Source organism: Colletes latitarsis, chromosome 10, assembly GCF_051014445.1.
Source record: "Colletes latitarsis isolate SP2378_abdomen chromosome 10, iyColLati1, whole genome shotgun sequence".
Classification (NCBI taxonomy): Eukaryota; Metazoa; Arthropoda; class Insecta; order Hymenoptera; family Colletidae; genus Colletes; species Colletes latitarsis.
Window position 1 is genome coordinate 24,730,207 of NC_135143.1, and position 23,577 is coordinate 24,753,783.

The 23,577-nt window shown below is 40.5% G+C and overlaps 1 protein-coding gene across 2 annotated transcripts in view; it reads left to right on the top strand.

Annotated features, from left to right (window-relative positions):
* Positions 1-326: 326 nt before the first annotated feature.
* LOC143346682 (metabotropic glycine receptor) overlaps positions 327-23,577 on the top strand; it is a 144,565-nt gene continuing 121,314 nt past the window's right edge. For both annotated transcript variants that reach the window (XR_013080491.1, XM_076775018.1), the window contains exon 1: positions 327-2,312. Coding sequence is in view for 1 of the 2 variants with exons in the window: in XM_076775018.1 (XP_076631133.1) it covers positions 917-2,312 (1,396 nt within the window). In the remaining variant the exon portion in view is untranslated. The remainder of the gene's footprint in view (positions 2,313-23,577) is intronic.

Genomic DNA, 23,577 nt, shown 5'->3' on the forward strand with positions numbered 1-23,577 from the left:
TTAATTTCGTTTCCACGTTACACGCTGTTCTCGAATCGATGTCCTCTGGTTTCCGATCCCTCCGCGCGAAGAGTCAACTGCACGTTGAAAAATCCGATCGTGCCTCTCATCAACGATAAGCTGGTCGCTGGGATATTCAATTCGCGTTACGCATGACCTATCGATACGACCGAAGAAAACAAGGATCTGGTTGATTCTAATAAAATCGTCCCGGGTTGGGCATGCGCGCTGCGTTTCGATTCCCGCCGTACGACACAGGGGTTGCGAGTTTCAACCCTCAGTCTGGCGCCGCGTGCGAGCGCGTGTCGACCACGGCGCTCTCGTTCGAGAAGTCGTCCGATACACGCTACCCCAAACCCCGTGGTGGTCCTCTGACAACCGCCGAAAACGATGAACCGCGGCACGATGAATGAATTTCGCTCGGAATCGAAAGATCCGACCTGAGGATCGGACGAGTCCGGACCTTCGACGATACCAAATCGAAACGATCGCTTCGAAGACAGATCGGGTTTAGCATTTTTTCGATCGAACAGATTCTGTAGGTAGCACGTTCGTCGATCGCGACGAAGAGTATAGAGGTATTTCGAGCACGAGGAACCGCGGACATGAACGTTTCGAACGCGACTCGGTGGTCCTCCGTATCCTATTTTACCTATCGCGACGTGCACCAGGCGTTGCGGGGTGTTTTTCTCGACAGCGTAACGGAACGTAGAGCGGTATCGTCGCCGCGTAGCCGCGTAAGAACCGTCGCGAACGTCGCGGAAAAATGTGACACGAACGCGGAGTGGTGCCGCGATCGCGCGGAATCGGAGTGAACGGAAAGAAAAATAAAGATGATAAATTCTCTGTCGACGCTCGGCCCGGAATCGTTCTCGTCGTTATGACCTGAGCGAACGAGGATCATCGTGATCTTGTCATGGTTGATGGCCGTGAAAACAGAGCTAAGATGAGTGTCCGTTGTCGCTGGTACGTCCTCGTTCTGCTCACGTGCGCCCAGAGGCCCGCGACGGCGGCGGCCGGCTTCGACGATCAAGAGGCGCAGATCGAGAGGCCGAAGGAATCGCTGCGTCATCAGCAGAATCATCGGCCCTCGTTCATCGATCGGAAACTGGTGATGCACGAGGCCACGGAGCTGCCCAGAGACCTGGACGATCGTCAGGCCGACGAACTCGATCTGGAAGTCGCGAATCAGTTGACGCGCAGAGACAGATTGGAGACCAGCATCGAGAAACCGACCACGCAGATCAGGCACAGTCGATCCAGGAACCATTTTGCGCGACAAGCAAAGTTCGACGATCCGGATTCAGCGTACAACGGAGCGAGCAGACGGGCTCAGTCGATCGACAACGTGTCCCAAAGCGAGGACGTCTCGATATCGGGAAGACTTAAGGGGAAGAGTCTGGGCACGGACGTATCCTCCGGGCAGGATCCCAGATCCACCGGCGCTATCGACGAACGATCCACCGTGGATCTCGACAAGCTGTTCATTAGGCTGACCGTGGCTGGCTCGGATCGCAGGAAAGAGGCCAAGGGTCGGAATACGCCTCCGGTACGCCACAAAAACGACTCCCTTCATAAATTGAGGAAGGTGATCGGCAGGAATAGGACTCACGCGTTCAGGAACAGGACGACGGCGAACTCGACGGACATCTATGGGCACATGGTCCACGGAGCACCGATCGACAACGAGAACGACCTGGACGACGCGGAGATCGCCATTCTGGAGGAGTACGCGTACAATGACAACGACGTTGGCAGAAACGGTTCGGAGCAAGAGGATTACGAGGATTATGGGAAGACGGTCGTGGACCGATCCAAGGGACACAAAGAGCCTGTCCACGTGGACATCGTCACGCGGTTCCTCCACATCATCGAGAATCAACACCTGGTGGGCGAGAACTGTACCGCTGGCACCGATCTTAGTCTAGGCGAGGGTGTCGTCGACCAGTACGCCCAAGACAAGTTCCGATTGGAAGCTAACCTGGCGGTGAACAGAGCCAACATGTTGACCAGACTCTGGAAGTACGCGCCGGAGGTGATGCTGTCCTCGGAGTACCTTCTGCACGCGAGTATCCTGTCGATGGTAGAGTTCGACGAGGACATTTTCGCTGCCGGGAATTGCTACGATAAGTTGCAATACAGGGATCGCTGGCTTTATTGTCCGTTCGCTCATCGGCTGCAGGACCAAGATGGTGTCCTCGTGAAGGATCTGGCGATCGAGTACAAGTATCTCAGCAACAGCAGCGAGTGGTTTTATATCGCGAGGAAGAACGCCGAGAAAGTGATTGCAAACAACGATCAATTCAGTCGAGGTGAGTGGCTTTCGAATATTCGGGGCTCGGATTAAGGTTGAGATTTTTCAGCTAGCTTGTTTAGGCACTTTTCAAAGAGATTAGGTAGCTTGGATGCCGTTACTAAAAACAACTAAAGCTTTCGTATTTTGCAATTCGACGAATCGATTCATTATTGGAAGCAATTAAACGATTGTAAATACCTTACTCGTTATCGAGAGTTGATTGATAGGTCTGTTATGAAATGAATTTGCTTAGTTTGACGAAAAGGTCCTCGAACGTTCTGGAAATATCAAATTATTTTTATAAATCAATTGTATAATGTACACGAAAATGCAGATGAGTATTTTTTCCTGTGTTGTTTGAATAATTTGAGAACGAAAGGATTAATGTTAGTTTATGCGATTTTGAAACAGCCTTTCGAAACAGATACGAAAGATAAACGAGAAGTTTGCGCGAATAATTCACGAACCTATTCGGCGATTACTCGAGCATATAGATCTCTTAATTGTCTGGAAGTAGATACTCTCGATTATACGTGTGGCACTTCGATCGGTCTTATCAAATTTTAAGGAATGAAACAACCCGTGAAATTTAATACCACTCCACTAATTACTTAGATCACAAGATCTTGTGATCTTGTCAACGACTTTACAGAATGTTTCTAGTACCAGTAAGCACCGAGAAAATTTTAATTAACTAATTATAAAACGACCATGCAACGTAAATTAATTGGCATTAATCAGTACCAGCTTTTAATTCCAATTAGTTTACACTAGATTGTTATCCAATAATTTCATGAGGTAAACAGGTACCAAAGCAAAGAGTTTCCGTTTCATATGCTAATTACAATTCTAACACAATTGTAAATATCCAAGGATAATATGCAATTTACCATAATAGGTCGTTTCAAACGTATTAATTTCGAGATTTGAATAGTTTCGATAGATTTGAATAATTTATGTTGTACGTTTTGAACCAGTATGTTGCCCGTTAATTATTTCTTGTACTCTCCGCTGTAGTTATTTATTACTATGTCAACGAATGCCCACGCGTTACATAAATAATAAAGTAAATTAATATTCGTAACAGAAAATTTGCGTCTTTAATCAGCTTTATTTATCAACGTCGGTCTCGTAGCGTATAGAAATTCTGTCGACTCGCAATAAATAATAGTTTACCGTCAAATTTATTTCTCTCGTTTTTTCGATATTATCGTCCGATGAAAGGGACCAGTACAGAGAGTAAGAGGATAAAAAGAACTTCATTAAGAGCAAAGCGGAACAATAAAAGCACTTTAGACGAACTTTTAAATGTTCCGCTAAATTATGTGAAACGCGTGAAAAATTGCAAAAGCTCTCGACTCTCGTTCCAGCCTTAAATAGCTAGAATTTACACGGCAGACGTTTTAAACCGTCTATTTCCGAACAAACGTTTCACCGTGGCCCATAAACAACATCGAACGGTGGGAATTTCACGTTCGACGCAAATATTATTTTTTTTCTCTTCCTTTAATTGTAGGAAATTTTTCGATTCACGGAAACAGATTAGTTCAGAGTGCCCCGTAAAGTTTATAATCTTAAAAACTGCGACTGCAAGCGAGCACTGGGAAAGGAAGACATATTTATTGCGGAAAAATGTGGCGAGACAGTGGACGATCGTCCTTCTTTCGGCCACTTCTCGCACTCGAAAATGGAACGTGTCGTAATTTCCAATATCCTCTGCAGGAAACTCGACCCTATTTCTTATACAATTCCCCTATTTAAAACAGACACCCGTTCCTGCCAAAAAATAACGAATCCTTCCTCGTTTTTTCTACTATACTTTTAAATTCAATTTTAATTCCTTCGATGTCGAGGTTCGAACGTCCGTAGATACATCGTTCATAATAACAGTGAAAATGTGCACGTATAATATTTGAAATAATAAAAATTCAAATACGTTTCGAAAAAAATTTGAATAGAAATGTTCATTATTCCAATTCCAATGGAGTGGAATAAAAGCTTTCTATCCATCATTTTCGAACATTGTCTATCGCCGGTAGGTCTACCAGGCTTATCGGTAGTCAGGAATACTCATTAAAATCATTCGCCATTGGACATAGAATGTTGCATTATAATCACTGCCGCTATGAAACGAAGGTAGATGGAGAATCACGAGCAGCTTTTCTCGGTTTTTGCAACTTAATTTCGCGGCTAGGAAACTCTCACCTATTACGGATATTGGAAACGTCGGTTTCCCCCCGAGTAAAGACTCGACCCAGATTTTAATGGAAGGCCGGTCTTCAGATTACTTCCGCTTCCCGTATGGAGCGCCTCATTGTGTGTCGGAATTGAATGATCGAACGAAAGGTAGATAGAAAAAAAAAATACTCTGAGCAGAATCATTTCGCTGGACAGCGACGAGTGTTCGAAAATGATTTCCGTCTTTGGCGGGTGAGATAATTTCTCTGGTGGTTGGAGATTCTCTTTCGACGCTTTTGCAAAAAAATTCCCTCTCTAAGGTCTGCAGCTTTTTTTTATTTTCATCGTTCTCGTATACTTTTTGACTTCTATTTCGGTGTCAATACTTTTATTTTTATTATTGTATTACTGAGTTCCGTTGATCGACCAACGGAGAATAAAAATACTTTTTACAAAATGTATGCTGCTTTAAGGTATATCATATTTAATTTTTGGTAGTTCGTATAAATTTCAATATTCGTACAAAATGTTTTGACTTAAAAATATATTAATATCGTATTAAATGAAGAAATATCCCATAAAAATGATGGAAACTTTTGCATTTTCCTAATATATGTATACAGGGTGTTCGGCCAACCCTGAGAAAAATTTTAATGGGAGCTTCTAGAGGCCAAAATAAGACGAAAATCAAGAATATCAATTTCTTGATTGAGGCTTCGTTGAAAAGTTATTAAAACTTTTCAAATCATTGTGAAAAAATTATCTTTGGTTGCGGAGGTCAATTACAATCATTTTTGGTGAATACACATACCCCCGAAATCTTACCCACTTTCAAGAAAAAAATTCGAGTAGGTGTTGAAATTTTTCGGTGAAATTAAAAAATTTCAAATCGTTCTGGAAAAAATATTTTCAGTTGCAGGGGTTAATTACAAGCATTTTTGGTCAAAAGACATACCCCCGAATTCCTACGCACTTTCGAGAAAAAAATTCTTTACCGAAAATCTACTGTGAGGCTAGAAATGCTTCCCTGAAATTTCATGCGAATCTTTAAAACATCATAACTCCTGAACGGATTGGAGGATTTTAGTGTTTAAAAAAGCAAACGACGCGTATTTTAGTGTAGAATACATAGAAATTCTAAAAATATTCGAAAAGTTGTTCCTTGACCCCGTAAAGTTAGAAAAACACCATAAAAATGGTCCAATTTTCAAACGTCCATAACTCCTACAATTGTGAATATATTTCAATGAAACTTTTTTCTGAAGTAGAGCTCATGGGTACCTACAAAAAAAGTATTAGACAACTTTTCTGTAGGGTGTCAAACAAAATTACTAAACATGAAAAAGGAATTTTTAAGAAAAATCGACAGGGGGTGCTTAAATTTTTCGGCGAAAAAAAAAAATTTCTGAAAAAATTATGATTGGTTGCAGGGGTCAATTACAAGCATTTTAGGTGAATAGACATACCCCAAAAATCCTGCGCATTTTCGAGAAAAAAATTCAGTACAGCCGGAATTTTAAACGTTAATAACTTTTTAACGAAGCCTCCATCAACAAATTGGTATTCTTGATTTTCGTCTTATTTTGGCCTCTAGAATCTGCCATTAAAATGTTTCACAGGGGTGGCTGAACACCCTGTATAATATCGAAAAAGTGGAAAAATTGAAAGGTTAATTTTGTCAAAAGCTTTTGTTAAAGTCAGTGATCGTTCAGTCAGTAGCGCGTAAAACTAGTCGTTAATCGTAATTCGTCAAAGATACATGTGCAATTAGCGTATCGCCGGAAGATGCAATTAAACATTTAAGCGTTAATTCGCGGCGATGCTAGCCGATGTAATGACTGCGCCACGGCGTGTTTGTAACAAGTTTCGCGCCCTTGTTTCAACGCTCCGTCGAATAGGCGTGCGGATACAACTTTCGGATTGAAACTACCGTGTTATTTCGAATGCTTCCTTTGATACACGAGACTACTGTGTGAAATTGCTCTTTTCGATCCTTTGACAAACGAGTGCTGCCATTGCGTGTGTCTTCTCCAAATGAACAGCGCTTTCTATTGAAGAACGTTAAATAAAAGACGAATTTTTTGCAATTTTTTTGTCGAAGCACTATCGACAAAAACGTTTCTAAACTTTGTAATTTGTTCGCATCTATTTCATAAAAACGGTCAATTTCGTTCTTAAAGAAATATTTCGACCAGTTTATTTTTCTTTTATTTTTACGTATATAAATATCATTTCTATATTCTTACTTAGTATATTTTTATAGTAGAAAAAACGGTATAGTTTCGTGTCGGAGTCAAGATGTTTGAAAAATTCCTGGGGCGCATGCCAAATTAAATAAATTTTAATTCAGTGGGTCCCATTACTGATTTATATTCTGGTGTACGTATAAGGACAGCAATTTATAAGCAAAATTAAATTCAATGCTCGATACGTTCTATAATTGGAAGAAAGAAAGTTAAACTCGTAAGTCGTCATTCGAAGTTTGCCAATCGGGTTCGTGCGTGCCCCGCATATTCTCAAAATCGATTATCTCGGGAACAAAGTCTCGTACAAGCAATTTTCTCGTACGTTTTTAATTTATTTTCGGGTCAGGATGCCTTTTCGGTTGCGTTACAAAATTATGGAACATCGTGATGCGTGCTAAATTCCGTTCATTAAAGTTTTTATTAACGCTATCTCGAGAAAAGTTGTTTCGAGGAAAACGATGTTAAAGTTAGACCATCGCAACACGCGACTGTTTCGTTCGCAAGAGCAACCGTAATAAGTTCGCTAAATTCATCGATTAGTTTCGTTCTGTCACGCCATTCGCCCAATGCAAATAAGAAAATAAGCTCACAGCGAATTCACCATATTTAGAAATAGGTTTCTAATACCGAAAGAATACAAAGAAAAGATTTAATTACCTTGAATTTTTCGAGTAGAAGATTCTTTAAATAAAACATTGAACGATTATTGTTGGCTGGAAAAGTTCAAGGAATGTTAAATTCAAGAACCATTTGGTAAACGTTCACTTTTTAAAGGGACGTTGATCCAGAATGCATCATTGATTATTTCGATGCAATGTCTTTGAAATAAAAATGGTTTTCCATTCATTCGATTTGTGGTACGGTCCACTACAAAGTAGTTGCTATAAAATTCAGTAGAAAATCGAATGTATACGGGGCAGGCATTCCTTAGAAAAGTATTTTCCGTTTCTGTCGCGCGGTTGTTGCAAAATTTCGTGGTGCACTTAACATATTGGACTCGCGAATGCAACGGACGCATGCAACTAAATTGCTCTCCGTTTCCACGAAGAAACCTCGCTGATTCCCGTAACGCCATAGAATAAAAAGCGAAAGGTTGCGAACAAAATGGAAATCCTCACTGTTCGATATTATACAAACGTTTCTTGCCCTCGTTTTGAAGAAACAAAAAATTGAATCGTTCCCAGAAAGTTGCAGATATTGTCTTTCAAATATTTTCGCTCGGAAAATGCAAATATTCATGCAAACGGTTGCCCACGAAATTTGCAAAATACGTTGAGTAACAATGCACGCCCATAGAACGAATTTTATTCATTGCTGAAAGTTATTTTTCTATAGACTATAAATGTTGCAAATATTTATAGAAATATTATCCTGTTTAAACGATTATATTAAAGTGGCTCTTTGGAAAGTATTGCGATGTGCTCGACACTGTTGGCTTAATTTTGTTCTTTTCTGCGGGGACATTTTTTACTCGCGCTGAAGAGGACGTAAATCTACTTAGTAAATTAAGGGACGTTCATTTTGACCGAAGAACGCGCTAGTAAATTTTCCAGCATCACTGTTTACTATAACTCTGGTTAATCTAAAGTTTCTTAACTTTTTTCCATAAATGTATCCACAAGAACATTTTGCTACTACGGCAAAGAACGGCGAAGCTATTTTATAAAATAGCCGTTTTCGGTCTGTGTCATAAAGCCCGGTAGACTAGCCGAGGCCTTAATAGAGAATTTATGTCAGAAACGCTTTTACCAAGCCAAGGTTTTGAAATAAGTGTCGTGTTGTTCCTCGTAGTCCTTTAACCAGAAAGCTCCCTTGTCTTTCGCGACTTCATGGCCGTATCCTTTATGATGTTACTATTTTTGAAGGCAACGTTATCTGGGGTTGCTCGTCGTCTTTTGATATTTATCAGTTCTTTGAACAATCACTCCTTTGGGTTTCGATACGTCCAAGTTTCGTAATCGATACAAATTCTGACAAAGTATTTTAAATATTAGAACTCGTTTTTTTCATCGTATGTTAGGAATTGGAGCGTTAAAAAAGGTCACGTTTGTGCTAATCTCCATCGCGAAGATCTCACTCGTTCGTTGGTAGTATCATATAGCTCGAATTTAATAAAAAATATTTAAATTTTAGTTTTTAGTAGCAATATTTCTCCCGATAGCCAATCGGTTTTTATTATTTATTCAGCTACCAGCCGTCAGTCGCTGATACTGAGGGAGTACAAACACTGGCAGAGACGATACCGTTATTCCAATATGGAAAAATAAATTATTATTTTCTACCGGGAATTATTGGAATTAATTAAACATCGGTAGATTGTATTTTCGATCCTTTCGTTTTGTCACGAATACAGGGATGTTACTATCGTTCTAGATTCGACTGTTCAGATAGACTATCGACTATAGTAGAATGTAAACACTCGTTAGTCATTTTCTCGCGAACTGACAGTACCAGTAGCCTTCGCGCTATAACGAAGTCGTAAATTTTTCAGACGTCAAAATATCGATTTCGTATATCCTAAGTACACAGTAAGTAGAAACATTGACACCATTTTGACTAATGAAACATTTTGTCTACATCTATGGACTTATTTTCGGAAAAAGGAAACAATTATTTAGGATTTTTTAATCGTCCAGATATCGTAGCCCTAATCAGGGACCGGAAGTAGTGGAATAAGCCCTGAAAGTCTTTCGCGGAGATCCTCGGGAAAATTGGCAACTCCACCGACAACAAAATATCGGAGAATCGTGGCTCGAAAGGAAAAGTTCTCGACGTTTTCACGTTTTCCTCGAATCCAGAAACGAACCACCAGAAAGGGGAACAGGATGCAGAAAACAGGAAACAGAAGACTTCGGTCGTGTCCCATAATCGAACAGAAGGCTGTCTATTTACCAAACGGGCCAAGCGTTTTCGTTTACTATGCCCGGTTTCTCGCATACGTGACGACACAAGAGGATAGTGCACTGAATCGTTGAAAGGAACGGGACGCAAAATATCCCGGAAATCCCGGTTGTATGCGGGAAGAACGAACAGGAAATACGATTAGCTGCGTTGTTCGTGACTCGAGAAAAGGCAGCTAGCGTCTCCGCCTCTTACTGGTCGAACCACGGCGCCATTATTGTGATTGCGGGCGTCGCCTGGTGTCGTAAACAACTTGGTAATGAATTGAAGATGAATGCTGATGTGTGTACGAGCATCATTAACCCTGGGCAAACACGGAGTGCAATGAAATAGGAATAATAAGGAAAAACCACTCAAGGGGGTGGTTGATTGCCGTTCGAAAAAATGAAAGTCAACAGCGCATCGGAAGGTTAAATAATTTGAGGATGGCGATAGAGGGATGTATAAATATTTGTCTAATACATATATTGAACGATAACAAAGGAAACGAGAAATTAACGACAGATAAATGAAAGACCTGCAGAAAAGTGTTCTTTTCATTCTTTAAAAATTGGGGCACATTGGCTAGTTATACTTTGTGCCAATAAAGTTTGTCCGTATAAATTTATTGAAAGATTCGACTCATCAAGGATTACTGCTATCGCCGGACCCAATCTCCATTAAGTCTCTATGGAGTAACAGTTATCGAAAGAAAATAAAGGCTGCCAGAGAAGTTTAACTGTCGGCCATCAATATTCATGGACGTAACTTCATCTGGATAATAGATCTCTATGGAGTTACGGCTACGCTGAGAAAGGGAAGGTCGCCAAAGAAGCGTAACCGGCGGAATAAAAATTTCAAATTATAGCAAATTGCCGTGGAACTTACGAAACTTAGACCTGTGCGCTGATTACAATCTTAAGTTTCGAAGAATGAAAAAATTCATTCAGAGGTCTTCCCCCGCTCCGTTCGCAGGAATCCAAATAGGTCATTCGTATTCCTCGTTCTCGTTTCTTTTTCGCTCTCGGTACGAATGAATCCAGCACACGTTCCGTGACATTTAAATCCGATCCTTGATTCGGCTCTAATTGAATTCCCAAAGAATCGCGAAGCGTACCGTGTATCAACAGTCAAGTTATCCTCATCGTTGCGACGTCTTCGTCGAGACTTCTGTGGATCCATTAGACGTTCGGTATGTTCTTACACAGTATGCGCGCACCGTGACGTTTTCGAGGTTTTACGAGGTCGTCAAGCTTTTAGACGATACCATTGGAATTGATAGGTACTTGGGAATCACGATGATACGCGATAGCGAGTATCAACGCTGCGGGCTGACGATAACGAGGGTAATTAAACCCGCAACTGGAAATGCAATTAGCACAGTTCGCACGCATTTTTTCGTTGCCTGGTTGAAAAGGGTTGGCCGTGTTTGTTGCTACACAATGAGCCAGCCATACGAGTATTTCTGCTGCTCGTTGTCGGATTGAAATATCTAGGGCAAACCAATAAGAACTATACTCTGAAACAACTCGTTACGAGTTGGTTATACCAATTGCGAAACACCTTGGTTCTCGAGGCATTCCTCATAAGCCTCCAAATAAGACATTTTATGCGATACGGCACTTTCGTCGACCTTTCGCGGTGTATGAGCACCGGAAGGGACGACGCTCGGGCAACTTCCGCTCGCCGAGATCGATGTCCGTGCAATCGCGAGTAAATCAACAACGATTTATCACGTGTCGCGCGAACGTTACTTGTCTCCGCAGAGATCTCAACCTCCGGGGACCTGTAGGGGACGGGTGTGCATTACTTACTTTAAGTGTCGCCCGTTTAAACCGCTTCTCGTCGCAAAACTTTTCACCGGGACGCCATCAGCGTCCCTTTAATAGTCAACCGTCCTCCACGGGATACGCTCGCGAAGCTTGCACGCGTGAAAAGTACGCTGTCTCCGCGGTTCTATTTCCAGCGTTGCTTTCGTTCTGGCAATTCGAAGACACGATGTTTCATATTTCAGATCGTTAGGTGAAAAAAGTTTGCGAGAATTACGTTTCAGGATGGACGCGTTCGTTTTCTTTATTTTGTTCTGGTATTCTTCGACGATGCTTGGAATCGAGGTTACTTTTACATTTCCTCTAAACAATTCAACATCTAGCTGTTTAAAATTGGAAAATTAGATATTTTGTGGCATAGAAATGGGCGTCTACACTGACCAGTGTATACTCGAAAGTACTCTGTGACCGCAATTACGTTTGCAGCGACCGCACGTTCTCCTCGCAGGGAATTGCGGCGGAAAATGGACGTACGATGCTGCAATGTTGCCGTAAACAAATGTGTAGCGCACGTCTGCTTTTCTGTTATCGCCGCACTGCAGAAAAGCAGCGTGCAGTGGACTTTAAAGAGACGAAATGCCGTGGTTGGGTACAGCTAGAGTGAAAATTCGAGCAAAAGTTTCCAAGCATAAGATTTCTCGTGTAAAAATAAGTCGATTTTCTGGAATACTTTTTCCTCGTACGAGGCTTCTTACTCTAGAAAAGTAGCCTCGAAGATTTGTTGCGCGTATACGTGCCGAATTGGGCGTGGCCATGATCAGCCGTAGCATGCGCGCGCAACTATGTTCAAAGTCGGTTTTCTCGAAAACAGTGGTTCTGGTGTCAAAATGTTATTCCACACTTTTGTCTCATTCTAACGTCAAGAATCGTTTCGTTTAAAAATAATTTATGAAAACTTAAAAGTGATTACGAATTATGAATATTTCGCACAGGAGAGTGGAACAGAGGCGCTCGTTCGATAAAGGGACAGAGTGTTAAAGTATTCTGCGCTTAAGATTAAAAATTGAATCCTGTCGCTAGAGACGGTGTTTGTGCGAGTACCGTGGAGGCAGTTTCCCAAGAACTTGTATTATTATGGAAGTCGTAAATGGATTATTGTGCTCCGAATCGAAGCTCGGGGACGCAACTTTTAATATTAACTTCCGTTTCGCCGTCTCCGTTTCTCCGATTGTATTTTTTCGTATTCAGTTATCTTCCTTCTCTCGTTCGCTTGTAATAATCGCGAAACGAAACGAGAAGAACAAAAGACATTTATAGAAATAATTGTTAACGAGCTGTCGAAGTTTCAGCGTTTAACTTTCGTATTAATTGTCAGGAAGTTTGCGCGTCGTGTAAATTTCGCCTCGTTAAGTGTGTCTGCACGGCGATTCGCGAATGGTATTCAACTATATTAGCAACGTTTCGCGTTCATTTGCAACGATCCATTGGATAATTGAATTCTCTGCTTTAACAACGTTTCCACTTCGCGAGGAGCAACGCACATATCGGGTATCGAATCAGCTGACGTTTGCATGTGCCACTATAATTAGAGCTAATAATTATCGAAATTGATTTCCTTGGCACGTTAACGAGTCGAAGAAAGTGGATATTTACTTTGAAGGAACAACGGCCTTATCGGATATCGAATCGGCTGACGTTTGCATGTGCCACTATACTTAGACCGAATAATTATCGAAATTGATTTCCTTGGCACGTTAACGAGTTGAAGAAAGTGGATATTTACTTTGAAGGTTGCTGGGCTTCTCTTGTCGGTACAAGAAAACGTGACCCGTTAAATGTCAGCCGCCTATTTATAGCGAAACGTTCGCTTTATCTCCTCTAGTGCACGAGAGTATCGCGATAACATTGAAACTCGATACGCCCGATCATTCGATTTGTCGGATTTCCATTGGGCGGTCGAGAATTCGAAAACTTCTGCGGGCTTATACTAGTCGGAAATCGATTCGGATCGGTTCCAAAGGATCCAGCGGTATAGCTCTTTAAAAATTTCCAACGAAGCGATCTTTAAAAAAAAAAAGGATGAAGAAATTACACCGGAGTTTCGCGAAAGTTTAACAATGAAAAATTGTTTCGCGTTGATAGAGGAATTTCCCTCTTTAAAGTTTTAAAGGCTACTTGGAATTTTTTCTAACACCCACCTCTTCGCCACAGGAAGTGGTAAACGATAAAATGGAGACATTCGCGTAGGTTGTAAAAAGGTACTTATCGCGATACAACTTTTGCCATTAATATCACTCATTGGGCTTTGTCGACTATGTATACATTATCTTTCATATATCTTCTTATTTTTAAGCGCGCAATGTGGCGTATAATTTTAAATTATCTTTTTTATCTCGTCCCTCGTCTTTTCGAGAGCCGTTTTAGATCGGACATTTTTGTCAAATTTCGAAGAACGCTACTTTGTTCGCATTCCTCTGAGCCACGGTGCTAGGTAATTCCCCGCTTTCAAGTGACAAAATGGAGATCGCCGGTTCACTTGAAAGCAGGGCAAGCAGCGATTCTTATCTCGAGTCAAGGTCTCTACCATCGCGTGTATCATCCGACGAGGAAAGTGAACAGGATGAATCGAGAGCGAACGAGATAGGTAACAGTGAACGTGTTCCGTATTACGTGCGTTTATTGGTCGAAACTTTCACCCATCAATCCACATGTTAATAAATCCGTAGAGGCGAAGAATTCTGAACTTTCCAGTCGAAAAAAGCAACCACTATCATCTGACGGTTCTTTCCAATAGAATCGTGTTTGGCAATTCGTTGGAATTGCTTTCAATTATACGTGAACCGAATAGTTTAATTTAAATAAATAATTGCGGTGTCCAAGAACGACGAAGATGCTCCTTGAAACAACAAGATTTCACAGCACGTCCCAGAACTGGCAGAAAGCCAATGCAGCGCGTCAGAAAGGAGGATGATAGTTCCTCTGCTCTACCTTGATGCCGGCATTAGCCAATTCAATGAATGGAACCTAACGTTGACGAACTTAATGTTTCTACGAAGTCTGAAAGTGGCTTTAAGATTAACACTGATCCACATAGTACGTTGTTAGGTAGAGTAGTTGACGCAGAATGTAATTTCTAGCCGAAAATATCAAACAGATTATTCTCAAACTTTCGTATCGTACAGCACATTATATATTTTTGTATTATAACTTTGGTGTCATTGTCTATTATGATTAGACTACGGATGTTTATGCATTTATGAGAAATTTTAATTCTCGAATAATTAAAGAATGCACTTAATATGCAAAATTATAAGAAATACTTAAAGTACGATAAGCTCCCATTTTATTAATTCTAGTCTAATTCGCAGTCTAATTATAATTATTAATGCTTCGTGAACGTCTATTTCTTATATCGATTTTTATGACAATTCGAAAGCTTTTGGAAAGATTTTAACATCGACTACGTAGATTTGTAATTATTTTCTTCTCTTTGCAATAGTAGTTAGTACGATTTAAAGTTCGTATAATAAGCGGGTAGTTGATCAGGATATTTTAACAGGCAATTGACTGGTTGCTAGTGTTTCTGTTTATTTCACTCCGCGATACGATAGCGTCGGTTTTAACGTTCTGGACGAGCCGTACGCGAACGCGAACAATCGATCCAACGATTGGTCAATACCGTAGCATCGATCTGCTGCAAGGCTGTACTTATTTTTGTGCCAGACTACACTGACCTTTCGAATCAGCCATCCAACATTCTTGTCGGATTTCAATGCCTTGTTCCTACGAGCTCCATTTGATTTTGTCCAGGAAAGTGGCGGATAATCGGCCGGGGGAGCATTGCTGCAGAAACCTCGGCAGTGGAAAACGAGGTTAAACATATTTTACGCCTCGGACATTCTGTCGTTCACCAGTCAGTTTAACGTTGTGCCACATGCGCGGGGTAATCGAATGAATGACTGGCTTCGAGTCGCCGACAGAGCGACTTTTCTCTCTTTGCCCTCGGCTTACAAATGGCCACGAAAAAACGACCAGTCTGGGAAAGGAGGCGTATGCTCGTTGGTCCCTTAAATTAACTGGTATCAAAAGTAATTGCCAAATCTGGGTCAATTTTATTCAACTTTGGAAAAGCCTACGACTACGATAAACGTTATCTGGAAATTTTCGATGTATAATTTTTCTTTGATCCACCGGTGAAGTCGCGCTTATATTATGTCATTCTACTTGCACGTACTTAAAGAGCAAATAAATAGAAATTTCCTTTACTTGAAGAGACGAAAAATCGTTTTGGTATTTCAAAACATTTTTCTTGCAGTTTCGCTGTGTACCGAAACAAAAGGATCCTTTCATCTGTTTGATATTGCAGTTGTTGAATAGAAATATGTGCTTCGATTGGATCGAATACTGTGGAGTTATTAATGCGGAAGAGTACCTTTGCGGATTACTCTTGCGTTACAAGTGGAAGACTTTTTGTAAACTCGATTGGTTGAGGTTGGGGTGGAATGATGCATTGATAGGATTCTCGAGGGGCTTCTTTTAAAACGTCGCGTCGGCAAAGAAATCAGTTAATTCTATGATGTTTATTTCGGTAACGTCAAATATTTATAACCTGACGATGCAGCTGGTCGACTGCCAACGTCATTGTCCCGCTCAGTTTCACGTCGCCACCTAAAATTCTGAATATCAGTGTATAAATAATCCTGACATTTCACGTATTCGGATAGCTGCTAATCCGATAACCTGAAAAGACGAACCTGATAGGGTAAATGTCCTCTGGTACCTTTATCTTGCAATTGTTATTAAACACGGTGTTCATTTAATTCGACTTAGAAAATATCTTATAAATATGGAAAATTATGAAAACGAGTTAGACACTTTGTATATCGACGTAACTTCATAGACTCGTCTAGAAGCGTTGGACTGGCGGATTTTAGAATCCAATATGAAGGTTATATTACATTGCTGGCGAGTGCAGAACGGGACAGCGTAGTTTATGTTCGTGCGATCTTAGTCTACGACACCCGACTATAGCACGTTACTGTTTCCTGAAACATGAAATAATTATGCGGTTGTAAAGTCTCTTATGGCTCCCAGACGAGGTTTTGTTGGGCTCTTGGCTTGGAATTGATTGGAATCGGTGATGTGGTCTGACGGAAATATATAGAACGCTTTATCCTGAGGTCATCTGCGATTAATGGAACATGAGCTTTCGAGTTTCCTGTGCAGATGAATGGAAAACTACAATATGTTGAGTCGACTTACGCGGTATTTGGACTTGTTTTAAAGTAAATATTTCTCTTATTTACGTATTTAAATATTTATCTTATTGTGTTTTCCTTTTCTTTTCCGCTGAGGTTTCGTTAAGTTCGAGACGCCGAGTAGAAAGGATCGCGCGGGGGATGAATCCTAGCGAAAGTTAATTTCTGTATTGCAATTCGAGCAACGGTAACTTTCTGTTCCAGGAACTTTTGCACGCCTCAATTACGTGTCACCGAAAGGGCCAGTTGGTGCTCGAACATCTTGCTCTTTATAGCGTTTCCTACTGGCTAGCCTTTCAGACGAGAGAACACCCTCGTAATAAGACGCCGTTTCAAACGGGTATAAAATCCAAGAAAAATGATTGCGCCGCGTTACTTTGTCGGGGATGTGAGTTTTTAACGACGCTGCCCGGTATTCTTTGTGGCCCCAAGGAAACAGCTTACGCGTCGTTCTACCGGTGACGTTCAATGTTCCGTCGTCCACTTTATGAGGAGAGTTCCACGACACTCTCCGTGCTTGCCTTTGAAAGTTTGAGGGTTCTCGTACAAAATAGAATCCGCCTTTTGTGTTTCCGATGTCATACACAACCGTACTTTTTTAATATCGCCAACAAAAATCAGAAACCATTAACCTTTCAAATACTGATCGTTTGTCAATTCGAAATATTTAAATTATTTTATTCTTCGCTATTTCCCGAAGTCTGGTTTATCGAATTCGCCCTCTCAATATTCCATTTTCTGTTTCAAAATTTCACATCGCGTCAGCAGTGCTGCGAACACAATCCGCGCTCTGGTAAAAGAGAAGCGATTAAGGGTTTGCACGATGCAAACATAAAGCCTTACCTTTGTCAATAGACATTGCTTCGCCTTGCAGCCCCTGTGATCTCAGACATTGTTGATTCGTCGACGAGAATCCACGTGGGGATTGTTCGGTGGTTGATTTTCGTAACGCAGGATCGCGGACGTGGAAATTATTTAATCGTAAATAGTTTGCAAGCGGTCATCTCGGAAATATTTCTATCTCTGGAAAATCGAAACGGTCCTTATAAGTTTGTAATTAATTCGATCGTAATTATTACGGGATACATTAACCTCGGAGCTTCGATGGAAGTTCAGTTTTATAGCTGTAGGAGTATTCGAAAGTGTTAACGTAAGGGTATAGAGATTCCCGATACTTTAGTTAAAGTACTGTCACTTCCTTTGTAATTAAATCCGGACTGTCAGATTTCACGCGTGGAAGTTTGATCGGGACTTTGTTGAAACTAGTTGAACTCGAACGGGCCACTCGAATCGACTTTTAATTACAATGTCGAGCTGGCCACTCGAATTATAACTGAGAAAATCCTGGTAAAAATTCAACGTTTTAAATGTGCGTTATTATCAGACCGTAGAAAAAGCGAATGAATATTTTAGGGGGAAAAGATTGCAGATATGAAAATTAGAGTGGAACGTGATTCGTGGCAACAGGATATTATGGATGTATTCTTTTTATTTTGTGTACTCCATATTTCCGGAAACTGAGCAAGAAATTTATAAACCGTTTCCATTAGTATATTTAAATGATAATTTAGAGAATGTGAAAAAGTAAATTTTAAAACAAATTTTCTGTCGCGTCTGACCATTTCTCGTTCTTTCTACTTGCGTCGATGTTCTAGTCGTCCTCGATTGCACGATTGAGAAATGATTGCAAACATATTATCACGAAATTTTCTTCATTTTTGTTTTTATTTTAACGTTGAAATTCGATAATCAGTTATAGAATTTCGTAAATTGCACGCGGCTACCTCGTCGGTTGTTAATAATCAAACGTGTTAATATTCTCGATATATTGCCAAGTTTAGCAAACATGGAAAATAATTAAGACAATTATTTATGCAGATCGAGGGGATTAATTACCGATCAACGTAACAAGTTTCATAAACTGATACGATAATTGTAAATGTATAAATACGGTTGGATCGCGTTCGAATTAAGTCTGGAACGTTTTTAATTAAACTTTAGTACAATTACGCGATGGAACTGTTATTAGCAAATTGTAATTTCGATTCGTACGTTGGTAACGTTTATCGTGGATAAAATGAATTTGCTCCCGTAAATATATTTGATCGAGTAATCGAACGTCGAGGGTATTTCGATGCACTGCTGTACACTTAATTAAGATCAGCCGAAATTGAGTTTCAAAGTATCGGATTCTTGTAACTAGGTTCGTTTACAAGAAAATCGAGTTCAAACGAGCTTTTAGATGGCACGATATAAAAAGAAATTTCATAGTCGTTGCAGGAGAACGTTTCATTTCATTATAGAAATATCGCAAAGTACGTAGAATTGGATGAACTTTCCTTTCTTAATTTAAATATTGATAACATCGATCGTCTCTAAATTTAATCGTCCCGAATAATCTCTTAAATTATCTTTGTCAGAGTTCAAGCTGCCGAGGCGCAAAGTTTCGAATGAAAGTTTCAAACGTAGTTTCGATATGTATGGAGAAAACTTTGCGCGTATAATTACAATCCCCGGCTACGTTGTTGCAATTTCTATTTAGTCGATTCGAACTTTTAGTTGTATAGAATGTTTTGAATATTGGATATCGAGAGGTTTAATTGACCCAAGCTCGATTAAATTTTATGAATCGTTTTAAAATTGATTCCTTCGAACAGGTTCTATCGGTTCTCGAAAAGCAGGATTATTTCAGTCTTTGAAGTTTACAAAAATTACGCAAGGGAATTTATTTTCCTATCTGTATGTTGACTCTTTCGAATTATTTAAGTTTGTCCCGAACAATTCTTTCATGAATCCATAAGTAACGAAGTTAGTTATTACTTAGAGTTAGACATATTTTATTCATGAATAAGAAATAGACATTTTGGATTCATTCTTAAATTAACTTCCGTTTACGTTTCGTAAATTAGAATTCACTAACGGATATTTTAAATTCACATCATTTATTCATGAATAAAATTTGCTCGGTTCTAGTTGTGTCCATTCAATCGATTCATTCTGTGTGTTTAAATCGAATAGATTATCAATTCCTCGAAGTCGACAATGCATGTATTTATTCATTCACGAAGCACGAATAATTGATAAATAGATGAATTAAGAATTAATGGATAGATGTTCCATGAATTGTTCCGCATCTTGAACATAATTTATATTGCATAATTACGTCTGCATAATCGAAGAACTTGTCTGCAATATGTCTTAAATCTACCATCTACGAAGCCAAGAAAGCCACGACTTTGAATACAAAATACTTGCTGGAAGTATAAAGTTTTCAAATATGCGCTGATATATTACGTAAAAAATTATATACTGAGGACGAGGGTTATTCATCTTTTTAATAGTTACTTATAACACACATTTTCAGTACGAAGTAATATACTGTCATACTTAATTAGAAAAGTGTGGAGTGCGCGCTAATAAAGCATCGAAACAAGCTTTTGTGGAAGTACGACGTTACGACAATTACTGGAGAAGATAAAACGTGTTAAGAATGAATTATTGATCGCACGAATGATTAAAACGTAATATGCTGCATTAATTTCATATGAATTTTTTGTTCGTAACTCGAAAACGCACGAATTGAAATATCAAGCAAGGGAGGCTTATTTAATATCGTACTATTAGAGGTTAGCATTAAGGGTTAAAAGAAAGGGAATTTCAATAGAATGCGAACGTTTAGAAAAAGGGGGGACGAAACTCTGATGTATTGTAGGTTGGTGCAGAGATGTGTGATTGGTAGTAAGTGGGATGGGTAATGGCGGATTCTCATGTGTCTACCTATCGTTTCAACCCTACTCGAGTCGATGCACGCTCCTTAGAATCCTACACTCCTTTCAAACATGCAGCTCATAATTTATTCCTTCTAATTTTCCATTTCCATTTTATCGGACGTTTTATCGTAAAGTTAATAGATTTCCCTTATCGTTAAAATCGAGTTTGACTGTACATGAAACTATTTGTTAAGTAAAACAGTAAGCGATAAACGAATAAATAGAAGCGTATCGAGAGATTAGCATCATCCGTCGGTGTTTCTTGCTTTCTGCAATTTCGAAACGGAAAGATCCCTGCGTCCCTCTGGCGCATCGCTCGATTATTAGTCCCGATCGAGTAGTATCGAGGAATGACCTTTTCTCTGCTCCCTCCTAACCCCGTGGAAGAAGCTTTACGTGAGTGGAACTGGTCGAAGTCGTTCAGCCAAGTACGCCAGCTTTTGTCGGTAGTCATGACGAGGGGTGGAAACCCCTGAACGGCACGGCCGGAGTAATAATTTATGTTCCCTCTGCAAATATAGCAGCCAGTAATGGTGGCCAATCAGCGAACGGACGTAGAAAATACCGCGAAGATGGCGAAACGTCAGAGGGGAATGGTGAATCTTGCAGTACGATCCAACTGCATTTAACGTGGACACGCAATGGCGGTATCTCGGGGAAATCGGTAATTCTAAAGCATGCAGGGAATCTATCTGAATGATAGGGGCGTGTCGTAGGGGTTGAGGGAAGAGTTATTTCTGGAATGTACGATTTTTCGCAGTGTCTGAGTAAATCTTGGTCTCGGGCAAACGACTCACGAGGGATGCTGAGGGTAATATCGCGAGTCCCGTTTCCTCGAATAATACTCCGAAGGGGTGAATTGTAAACGAGGGGAATCAGGACCCTGTACTGTCGGGATTTCCGGGGAGAAAACCGCAAGGATTGATCGTTGTATCGGGTTCCGTCGAATTTCTATGGTTTTCTACGATTTCTCCCAAAAAGGAGGGGGGTTGACAAAGTTTTATGCCCCCATCGTTGACCAAGAAAATCTATTGTTCGAATCTTATTTTATTTCGTATTAACCGAAATAATTTTGTCATTTTGTCATGTATGCAAAATCGTTTGTTTGAAAAAAGAATTCCGTAGAAACGAAACTAAATGGAATACTGTTTTCAGAACCAACAATGACACAGGCTCGAAAGATATTTCACGTCAGAATTATTGACCATCCGAACTAATATTGACCGTATCTTGACGTGGCCTATATTTACTAATAACTCGCTGTCTTCGAAGCAAAGTACACATCGGAAATTCTACGGTCCGTTTGTGTCAATCATAATTTTCAATCTATCGCGGGAACAATCATTACTCAATAAAATAATTCCATAGAATTTTAGCGTTCGAGCATCGATGTATTTTTCCAAACAAATACCCCAAAGAAATTACCTTGTAATTGAAAACCACGCAGTGTTTGTTGCAAACAGAGAACCAACAGTCTGTCGGTCGCGAGCTATTTGTTTAGACGCCCTAACGTTCCTAAACAAATTTATCGTCGGTCTGTCGATCGTAAACGCGACCCAAAATCTCCACTGTTTCGGGCTTGATCAATATTTTGCTGTTCGGTTACGTCGATGCGCAACGCGTTCCAATATTTCTAACTCCCATCAGAAGTATCGGCAGCTTTATCGGTGCTGTTTGGTTATCCAGCTTTCGCCAGGGACCTTCTCCCAGGAGCTAACGATCTATAGCCAGCCTCGAGAATGCTTTCGTGACACCATGAATTACGGATACAGTGTCCAAGAATCACGATCGTCCATTGCAAAGCCTTCTGCATAAAATACCAGTAACTTTCATCTTATCAACAGATTGATAATTCTGCTCCCCAATCTACTTTATCGCGAACGAGGCACGCGTAATCGCTTTTCGCGGATCATCTCCGTCAACTTTTGGAGTTTAGCAGTGCACACGGCAGCTGTTACAGCGGCGCGGCGTCTGTTGGAAGCAGGAAATTTCCCACGAATTCCACTAACAACAGAGGAGAATTTTCTTTTTGCGTAAACCTGTTTCGGGCGTGTATGGAGGCGGTTCGTCGCGAAATAGCCACTGGCGTTTGCACCTGTGGTTGACATACGGTAACCAGCTCTCGACTTCGCTAACGATGAACCTTGGAAGGTCCTTTCTGTGAAGGAAGTCGGGAAATTCCCTCCGAAATCGACGAATACGAGTTTTATTGGAAGTCGTTTTAGAGATTTTTTAAGCGTTACTTCGTGTTATCGCATTGCTCAACGTTTTTGATTCGATTTATTGCACCGTGGTAGCGAACAGAGGCATTCAAAACAATTATTCAAACGCGAACGTAACACGGCTCTCGACTTGTTAGACCATGCTGGCCGGGGTAGGTAACGTAGCCAATTGATTTTGATTCGACCATAGTCCGTACGATGCATGGGCCAGATGGAAGGTAGGAAACTGATTAGGCAATGTGATACACACATATGGACTTCTGTAAGCGTGTAGATTTCGGACACGCTCGTGTTTGTGCTTCTCGCAAGTTGGATTTATGTCATGGACGCGTGGAGAATTGCTAATTTCGAGGGGTACCTAGTCGAGAGGGGTTTCACGAATCAATCGACTAGGGCTTTATACCTAAAACAAGTATTCAACAAGAATCTTGAAAGTAAATTTACTTGTCATATTCAGAGAAGATTTATCGATCGAAATGTAGAACGATTATGCGACGTTCGGTTGACCCCGTTATTGTTCATGTGGGTCAGATAGTTGTACAATTCGTATCAGTTCTTCGGTTGTTACTTCGTTAGGCAGTGCCTTTGGTTGCAATTGCAATTTCATTCGCGTCGATAGTTGCGAGAAATTTCGCCGTCAAGTGTCGATATTCCCAGAAGAATATAGGAGAACGATGTTCCAGAATGGCCATTTTCGAAGGAATGAACTTTTGAACGAAACTGGCATTTTTAAAATACAATTTAACGGGAAAATAAGCGTGCAAAGTACATATTTCAGTTTAAAACAACTCGTTAGATTAGTTTCCAGTTTTTCTGTCGACGTATTAAACACACTTGCACCGGTGAAATTTGTTTTTAACCGTGTCTTTCCGGTTTCTACGCTTTTAAACCATATCGCGGCTCCACTGTCGAGCGACTGTCACTTAATCTTTTCGAATATTTTAACATCACTTTTTCG